The sequence below is a fragment of the Phaethon lepturus genome, unplaced genomic scaffold, assembly GCF_000687285.1.
Source record: "Phaethon lepturus isolate BGI_N335 unplaced genomic scaffold, ASM68728v1 scaffold36668, whole genome shotgun sequence".
NCBI classification, from domain to species: domain Eukaryota; kingdom Metazoa; phylum Chordata; class Aves; order Phaethontiformes; family Phaethontidae; genus Phaethon; species Phaethon lepturus.
This window is the reverse complement of record NW_010560411.1, coordinates 1-10,074: the sequence shown is the minus strand read 5'-3', so window position 1 is coordinate 10,074 and position 10,074 is coordinate 1. Positions and strand designations below refer to the sequence as shown.

Here is a 10,074-nt window from a genome sequence, read left to right as displayed (position 1 = left end):
AGCGGCAGCCGGTGCCAGAGGGAGACGTGCAATCCCAGCCGTAACTGCGCCAGACGCAGCGCACGCCCGGCCGCGCCCGCCCTTGGGAGCGCGGCCTGAGCAGCGCGCGGTGGGAAACGCACGCTAAAACGCCAAAGCAGTGAAGGCCTGAGTGGAACAAAGCCTCCCCAGCGGAGCGTAAGTGAAATGCTAACAGCAAGAGGCAGTACCGAAACAAAACGGGCTAAATCCAACTAACTTCCAACTTCTGTTCGGGAACCGCGCTAGGCTGGGCAAAGCTGCGCAGGCGAGGGGTCCATCTGTGCCCCCACAGGTGGATCCCACCCAGGACCCAAAACGTGCTAGCTCACAACCTAAGAGCTGCCACCCGGCCTCAGTTCAGCACGTTTACATCAGGCAAACCTAATGGCAAGAGGCTTCTCCCACAGAGTGTGAAATACGGCTGAGGAAAACCGAGACCAAGGAAGGAAGTAACAGCACAGGCTTGCCGAGGGTTGGGCTGTCGGAAACGGGAGCAACATTTCCCCATTATCCCATGGTCTGTCAGGGAAATGCCACAAAGTTCATTTTAACAGGTTCTCTTGTCTCTTTTATTAACGCTGGTATTTTTTCATTTTAGTTATGGTGCCACTTACCTTTTTAAACATGACATTTTTAAATCACATGATTTACTGACACACATAAAAAAGCCTTGCAGATTGATTCCTACCCGAGAAGGGCCGAGTCCATGCTGTCCCATGGTTTAAGAGAAAAACATGACACTCAAACTTTGCACCGTTTAAATGTTATTTTATTAAATATCTTCAGTTCAAGGTTTCATTGTAACAAAGCTATGAAGGTTCTACCAACATTCAGACCAAACAAACAAACACTAGCTAACTTTAATTATTTCTATATCATGCAAAAATTCTGCATCAAATGCCTTCCATTTCCTGTTTAAAATGTGATATTTATAATATATATTATATAGATGCTTATATTAGCCCCATAAGAGAACATTAAGAATGCTAAAGGTGTACAGCTGTGTTTGATAATGGCCATACGAAGCTACAGTTCTCATTAACTTAAAAGGAAACAAAACAAACAAAAAACCCAAGAGAGTTTGTCTCCAAGACTGTGCAAAACCAAAAAACCCAACAATTCTGTTCTTTTAAAATTTTCTCTGAAAGATGCAGATACTTAATACAGAGGGTTTTCTTTTTAATTATTAATAATCATCAGGTAAAGAGACAAGGAAGATCAGACCTAAAGAAGGCATGCATAATGTTTTGTATTTATCTTTTTTAAATGGCATAATTGTAATCTCCTGTTTGCTCTCTCTTTGTGGCTTTAAAAAAAATCTGAATAAAATATCAAGGCTTTTCACTTTTCCACTTCACTCACTGGCTTAGTACTGTCTTAAAAATGTTTAAAAATAATAAAATCTAGTGTTTGCCCCCGCATGGGTTCAATCCCCACACTCTTCCCCAGGCTGGTGGAGGGAGGATGAAAAGGGTGTTTGCTCAGACAAACCTGGGAAGTGTGGATGGTCTCTTCCTTCATCAGGGGTTAGCTGATACAATCCTGGTGTGGGATAGCAGGTCTCTAACAAAGGGCACAGAGAGCTGTCTGTTGCGAAGAGACAGGTCCACTTTGTGCAACAGCTTTTATTTTCTGCATTCTGTTAAATAAGGATTAAAATTCCAAATTGGCTTTCTTCTCTTCCGTAGTCTGTAAAAATGTTGCCTCATGCTTGGTATGCTGTCAGTGCAATCACTTTAGCTTCCTCAAAAGATCCGAAAAATGATTAGGGGTAGACAGAAATTCAGGTAAAAGGCCATCCCAACTTCTGTGAGTGATTGCCTTCCCTTGGTCAAGGCAAACCCTATCAGGTCCACTAGAGAGGCCATTTTCTTCTTGGGGCTAGGCTCCCTCCTTGGTAAGGTCAACAAAACACTTCCACATTTCCCCACCCAATGAATAAAGGAAATGGACTCCTTTTGCAGCAAAGAAAAGAAAAGAAGATGAATTGGCCCAAAGGACAAACATCAGATCACATGTGCTAATTCCCTTTCCCCTCTGCTTCATGAGGTATCCTCTAACACCCAGAGGCAACACAGGGAGGTGGCCTGGAGTCCTTCGGCTACGTTTTTTGAGGTTCTGATCTGATAGTTTTCTGTGTTACAACATCACTGTAAAAAATAGAAAAATTACCCAAATAAACACTAGGAAACATGACACTTACAAACATCAGATGGGTTAGTGGTGGGGAGAAGCACCTGGCTGGGGCTGCTGGCTCCCACAGCTATTTTACTCGGAGACCAAACAAATCAAACAGGAGACCAGGTAACCCCTTTAATTCTATGGGTGCATATATTTCCGTATAAAAAACACACGCTATTTATGCCTCATATAGGAGTGTATGTGCAAGTTTTCATGAAGAACATAACACTAAGTTTTTTGTCTGCTTCCTAAGGAACACGTGTTCTGCAGCACTGTGGATCCCAACTATGCTACTAGAAAGGAAAAAAAAATAGAAAATCCCATACATGTACTCTCTTCCTCTAAAATCTCTGCTCTTAATGCAATGCTTGTTTTATTTTGTTTTGTTAAATTAAATAAGCTGGCTTCAAACCTCCATGTTCGACCAGGTAGTGGCTGTTTCTAAAATCAGTATCTCTGAAGAGCTAGCTTCTATTTAAGTTATATTCACTTAAACCCATCTTTTTAATCCCTACTTCCACCTTTAGTTTTAAATCAACATCCCATTTTGTTTTTTTTTCTTAAAAAAAAAAAAAAAAGTCTGTTTTGGGATCCAGCAGCCGAGCAACCAGCTTTCCATAGCGTTCTTGCTGTGCAGAAATTGAAGAAGAAACAGGCTAAATTCAGTCTGCCAGGCAATAGGAAGAGAAACGTCTCCTCTCTCTTGAACCCCAGTCTTCACACTGGCTCCTCTGGGGTCTCCTCGCCACCTCTCACCGACTGAAGTCACAGCACAGCCTGAATGCGATGTTAACTTCCACCATGGCTTTGCGGAGCACAGTTCAGCCATCCGCTGCTCAAGCCGCCTCCTTTTTTGCTCTCCCTCTCTCTTTCTCTCTCCTTCACTTTTGCTTTCCCCCTCACTTCATTTCTGAAAGATGTTCCAGCTGCTGCCGTTTTCTTAGCCCTGGGGGAAGGGGCATGTTGGATAATCTGTCATTTATTTAGCATTATTCCTGGTTTTTATTATTTTATATAAACAACATGTCTTTTTTTTTTTTTTTTTTTTTTTTTTTTTTTTTTAGATTTAAAAACACCTTCGTACAGCAGAAACAGACACGATGGATCCATGGAAAACAACAGAAAGGCAGCGCCCGGAGCATCAGATGCATGCAGGGTTTCGTGCATTTGGCTGCTGCCTGTTTGTAATTTGTATTTTTTTTTTTTTTACGTCAAAACAGACATGACCGTTGCTGTCACTCAGGCACTCCAGAGCTGCTTGCTAAGAAGATATTGCCCTCCAGCTGAGTATCTCCACAAGTTACTGCAGTCCGGAAGAGGTAGTGTCCACCCAGAAAGAAGAGGTGAGAACAGGATGGAAGATGAAAGGAAATAAAGCCAAACATTAGCTATGCACAGTTAATAAGACACGTTTTCTACAGGCTAATTATTTGGTGCAGGCAGAAACCCTTCCTAACACAACACAGACTGGGGCTGGTGAGGAGAGCCCTGAAGACAAGAGGCACACACTTTCCCTTCCAGGTGACTGAGTGTGCCAATGTAAACGAACTACTTGCTAAAAATCAGTTACTTGCTTGATTGGAGCAGACCTGGGCCCACTATCTAACAGTGACTCCCAGAAGCTGAAGAAGTTTCCCAAAGGGTGATCAAAGGCTCTAGTCCTGAGAAACAGTTTCTGCCTCGCTTCCCACTGACTTTTGCCTTGAACGGAAAGATTTTTTTTTTCTTTTTAAGTCTTCAGTAATTTTGTCTCTGAATGTTCTTAATATTTAGATAAATGTATGATCTTTCCTGCAGTTTGTAAAGTTATAGCCCTAGTGACCACTTTTAGCAAAGGCTCCTACTGGCTCATCTTCTTGTGTCAAATTACTGGATTTATTTTCATCAGTTTTCAGTTTGGGTTTTTTTCATGTTTGTTTACCATTGTCCTGCCATGAAAGTGTAGCCAAAAATCTTCCTTCTACCATTTCTTAGTTTGCAAGTTTTTGTCACAAACTCTTGTATTAAATCTTCTCCCTTCTGGGTTCCTGCTCTCTCCCTACAAGGAAGTCCTCTGATCAACGTCAAACTTCTTTTATGGCTGCAGTTTCCTTGTAAGATGACTTACCCAAAACTGAACTCTGCCTTCCAGGTGAGAACAAACCACTGATTTCTATTTAAGCATTCTTATTCACCTCATTCCTCCTTCATCCTTACCCTCCGCTGCACATGGGCCAACGCTGCTCCAAAACGATTCAGTGTGTTCAGATGGGGGCTGCCCACACTGACCCCACTTGTAATTGCACGTGGTTACGTCTCCTTCATAACCCAGAAATCCATGCAAATATTTCAATGTCAGTTTAGTTTATAGTTTTTTTTAAAATACTGTTTTAACCAACATTTTGTGGTTTGGAAATGGCTCTGCTCTGCAGTTTTCAGAAACCCTCCAGCACATACTTTTGGAGGAGGTGCAACATTTCAGCAGCCAAATAAAGGAAACATACCTTTTCTGTAGCAGCTAAGACTCTCCATTCCTAAGCTTCCTAGGCGTAGCCACTGAGCCATACTGATCTTAATTTGATAATTTCTTCTGCATCTGTTTTGGACTAAATCCAGGACAGAAGTCTCCCTCAACATCTCTGTGACAAAAACTAATGCAAGCAAGTTATTTTTTGTTTCCCTGCAAAGGCTTTATTCTTCTCACTGCCTTACTCCCTACAAATTCAGCCGATTGTCCAGCTGTCTTGAAAGCTTCCCTACTTCTGGTGCCCCCAACTGGCTTTTCCTTTCCAAATTCCATCTGTGACCTCTGCAGTTTGCTTGTGATAGTTCACATTCCTTTCCATTGCCTTCAGTAGAGTTGAATCCCTCACAACACTTAAGAATAAAAACTGCTCTTGGCTTAGTCCCAAGTAGTACACAAGACTAAGACTCAAGTGGTAACTCTACTTGAGTGGTTCATCTTCAAATGACTGCATTAAAAAAAAAGCTTGTTTCCTAGGTGTAGATGTTTTTTGTGTTTGCTATTAAACAGAAATTTTTTAGTAAAAAGATCCTAAGATTAGGAAACTTAGATGTTTAAAATGACTGCAACATATACTTCAGCATAAAATGCAAGAAGGCAGAAAGACTTTGTACGTCTAACTAAAAGAAACTAGTAAGGCAATAAACAAGAATGCCGAAGTGCTGCAGAAGTAAATGGATCTGCTGTCCTTCGGGAGCAAGCAACAATCGTTTCTTTATGTCAAATTTTATAATCAAGTTTCCTCCAACATTGAATTGTGGCAAGCCAATTGGGGGATATTTTAAGTCCTCTGACATTATTACTTTTTTAGATTTTTTTTCCCCTCTGAGTTTTCTCAACATTGTACACTAGCTTCTGCTAATCAGAAAATCAGTTGTAAAATTTATATGAATACATGTTTCCCCTTATGGCATAGAAATTGTTCTGTATAGATTTTACAATATCCTCTCTAGAATATGAAATTCTCATCAAAAAAGTTCTCTGAAATCACCTGCAGCGTGTAAAAGTAGATCCTTGGCAGCTGGGAAACAGCAAACCTGTGCACAGCACGAGATACTCTTCCTCTCTGCTCTGGATTAGCACTTTGAGCGCAGAGCTGAGTACCTGGGAGGAAGCACTGCTGCTACACGGGTAGCTGTGCTCAGGACCAACCATCTGGCACATGATTCCAGTTTGTCAGCACCAGCAGATAATCCTACCAAGTCCAGAGGACAGGGCTTAAGGGACGGAACACCAACTGATCACCAGAAGGTTTTAGTCTACAGGCAACTAAAAATGGTTCTCTCACATCCACCTAAACAGCCTTGAATACTGAATTCCCACATACAGCAGCCTTAGCTGTGTGTATGATACACTCCTTCCCTGCTGGTCCATACCTGTATTTGATCCTCACTGGAGAGGTGCTGCAGGAGCTCCAGAGCAGTGGTAGTGGACATTCAGCCACTTGCCATCTCGGCGGTGCCAGACACGGGTCTCTTCAGACTGCGTGGTGCGGGGCCGGCCTTGGCCATCGATGTACTGTGTCAGGCGGATGTACGCGATGCAGGCAGCATCTTCACCAATGACATGGACGTGGGGGTTCAGGATGGTGGTGTGTATTGGCTTGCTGTTCTTCGACAGTACTGGCAGAACATGCAAAACCATCAGCTTCATTTTACTATTAAGAAGGAACAGCCCCCCGCATGCTCCAACCTCTTTTGTATTCTACTCACCTTCCACTGGATTCTGGGATACAAGAAAAATTGCTCCTGCAATTTTCCAGGCAAAATCCAAGCAATTCTTTCCCCTATAACCTGTTGTCTCCCTAGGAACTGCACACTTATTGCCTAGAATCCCCCGGCTCCTTTGCTCCCACTTCTTCTGCAAAGCATACTCGCTACTTTTTCAACATTACTGCTGCTGTTTCTTCAGTTATAGGAAAAGACCTTTTAATTACAGAATATTGTTGCAAAGGAGTCAATAATCAGATCTTTAAGCTAGGCCTGCATTAAATATGAACAAGCCTCAGAGCAGTGTAAACATCACTCCAGAACAGGCTTTTGAGACCAAGTCTCTGCTTACTTAGAGTACTAGGAATTGCCTATAATAAGGACCTTGACCTAACCTCCAAAATAAAACAATTTAACAGCTCGGGATTTACATTTTGGAGACATCCAGGAACAGAGGCAAATCTACTACTATAAATTATAGCATTTCTCCCAACTCTTTTTCCTGCCCCGGGCTGACAAGGTGACCCTTGTATCCATGTAATGGGTTCATTAGGCGTTAGAGATCTGAAACCATCCAGGGAAAACTCAAAGCAAAGGCGTGACTAATTGTGCATAACTATAAATCTGACCATTCAGTATGTCTACCCCAAAGATACATGTTGTTTCCATCAAAGCATGCTCATTTTTTCCATTTTCATATCAGTAGGAAACACAGTGCCTCAAACTTTTAAAGCTCCTGCAGTCCCTGCTTAAAATATTTGCATCAAGCAAATTGTATGCCCACAGTGACAGAATCTGGGGGTTAGAATTTAAATTGTTGCTAAAACAGGCTTTTGAGAGAAAGCATGGTGGCTCTTATGAATGCATCACAACCCATGCACAATCAAGTTCTTGCTGGTTCTGACAATGAGTAAAAACAAGGGCAATTTCCCCCCCCAAACATGTTATAAAGGAATGTTAGAGAGAAAGCTGTTGGTGTTACCAAATCTACCCACTCACAGTTCTCGAAGTAAAACTTATGGAAATCCATTCCTTCAACCAAGTTCCCCAGTGCTTCAGGTTCAAAGGAGGTCAAGCCAGGATCACAGATTTTTCTGCAAAGAAAAGCATCACAGGCTTACAGTCTGCATTTGAGCCCCAGGGCTATTTACACAATGAAGCACCAGTAGGGCATTTGTCTCACACTCTGTGTCCACCTAACTATTTCCCTACTCCAAGGAGTAAGTTCCTGGAAGACTCAGTCCTACTGCAACAACACAGAGTTGGTGCTAGTTGGCATTTCACAGAAAACAAGCCTCTGGGTTTCTGGCTTTTCTTGTATTCTCTTTCTGCTCATCTCACTGCTCTCACTCCTACTTTTCTTACAAAGCCAGGACATTTTCCTTTTGTCAGTCCTGTTACTGTTTGATGCCTGACTTCTACCTGATGTTCATTTAGAGAGCTCTACCATATCCCTACTCCTAACTGATGGAGGCTAAAAAGCATAAAACTTTTTACTGTCTCTGACTGCATGACCATTCCTCATACCCAGCCACAACATCACTTGCACACAAACTGATAATCAACCTGTCAGAAGACACCTTTACTTACGTATAAGCCTCAAAGTCTCCATTGTTGATGGCTTCTATCAGCTGCTCTGTTATCTTAATGATCTCTTGCTTACGCACTGTGAACAGAAGAAAGAGCAATTTAACTGTGCATAAGACTTCAATGGGTGTATGGGGCTAGTGGGTGCTTCCTACAAAAAATTTGCAGAGCACCAGTAGTCTAGGTCTCAAAGGATGCTGTTCCCTGCATTCTGGAGATATGCAGTAATGACAGCCATCCACATGAGAGTAGGGGGGCAGTGGTATGAAAGGGGAATGGTGATCCCATAATGCAGGGAGAAAGGAAATAAAGATGTCATATTTGATTTTTTTCTTCTAGAAAGGTCTAAGGCACCAGAGGTGTCTCCTGAATGCCAGTCTGAGGTGCTTCTGGGGAGTCTGACCAATGAATGTCAGCGAACCTGTCAATGTGAGGCACTTGTCTGGCAGCTTACGATGTGGAAACCCTTCACCACAGCAGTCATATACAAATGACCACCACACAGATCAAGCCAATTGGAAAAGTCTCCCAACAACTTGCCCATCACCATGACCAATACCTCAGCTATTACGAATGCTGCAAACAAGCAACTGGGACATGTAGGGATGGCTTCTGCAAGCTAGAAAGACAACTACAGCAGGATGGATGGGGTGGATGAACAGGTCCTAGCTGTATACTAGTGCACACTCCGCTCCTCAGGCAGCTAGCTTCTGCGAATCCCTACAGCACAGTTCTTTTCAGCACCCTGACAGCACTGCCATTAACCCAACCCAGCACACTGGACTTCAACATGAATGAAGACATGGGCTAGCTGTCTACTATTATTTGTCCCTGCTCTGGTCAGCACCTCTGCACTCCCTTCTCTTGGTTTCCCACAGCTGACTGCCCGGGTCCCAACCCCTCTGAGGTGTTCCATCAGCCATGTTGATCTCAAGAGTTCTTCACATTTGCAAAGTTTGGGTCAGCTCTGTTAAATAACATAATTATAGTTCTACAACTATATGTGCACCATATATATGCCTGAGCCTATATACACACCCTCACATCTCTTCAGCCTTCCTCACACTTTCCCTGTAGGCAGAATATCCTGCAAGTTATACAAGCATTTAGGAGGTGCTCTAGCATTATCTTCAATGTTACCAAATCATTTACAATTCCTACCACCAGAAGTGGAATTTATCTGCCCTTAGGCACCCAAAATGTAGGTGTCTGAAATGAAACCAGTCACCTGAGTGTTCCTCCTTTAGGCCCTGAAAGAAATAGGCACTTCTGGAAGTCTCAACTAAGGCATCTCGGGTGCCTATTGTTAGGGGGATGGTGTTTAAATACAACCTATTATCTTTAGATGCCCAAGTCAGGAAAGCTGAATTCTACTCTAAATGCTAGAAGACACTAGTCTGAACTGCCCTCCCCTGTAAACTTCCATCCACATGTGCATCTCATTGCACCATTGATAAGTGCAGCTGGAGAGCAACAAGATGATAATCTCGCTGGCTATGAAAGATGCCTGCACCACTCTGGAAATCAATTAAGAGAATTATACTATCCATCCAGCCACAGAAACATCTCAGATGGGGAACAACTGGCTTGTAATAGTAAGGGAGCTGGTTTTGCCACTCAGGCTATATTACATTCCCACACGTCGAGAGATGTACACAGGGAATGGATCAAAACGACACAGTGGGCTATGTCTATTGTGAAAAATGTCCTTAAAAGCAAGTTGTCTGGAACTGCTACCAGATGAAGCAGGGCTACTTGTTGAATCTCCCTCCCATGCAGAGCGCACACCAACGTGCGCAATGTCCAGAAGATGGGAGTTCAGGGGGAAGGCTCCATTTGGGATGAGCGAGGAAATCCGCACACCACAGCCACCATGTGCTGACTCATCTCGAGATTTTTCACCCCCTTCCCAAGTGCCACCATTGCAGCAGCATCGGCCCCATCCTTCAACACAAGTCCGTTCCATCAGACTGTGCTTTGTCTTCTTGCTTTTACTACATGTCCTGAGCTACAGACAGCACACAGGAGGGGATCCATTTTTGCCAAAGGACAGAGAGCCTCGGGATGTCACGG

The 10,074-nt window shown here is 43.1% G+C and overlaps 1 protein-coding gene across 1 annotated transcript; it reads right to left on the bottom strand.

The window, feature by feature from the left end:
- Positions 1–3,035: 3,035 nt before the first annotated feature.
- Positions 3,036–8,107, bottom strand: LOC104615710 (calcium/calmodulin-dependent protein kinase type II subunit gamma-like; the record flags this gene model as incomplete). Its single annotated transcript, XM_010293661.1, has 4 exons — positions 3,036–3,505; positions 6,082–6,327; positions 7,414–7,508; positions 8,005–8,107. Coding segments are annotated over 3 exons (431 nt in total), but the record flags the coding sequence as incomplete, so codon positions are not given.
- Positions 8,108–10,074: the final 1,967 nt, after the last annotated feature.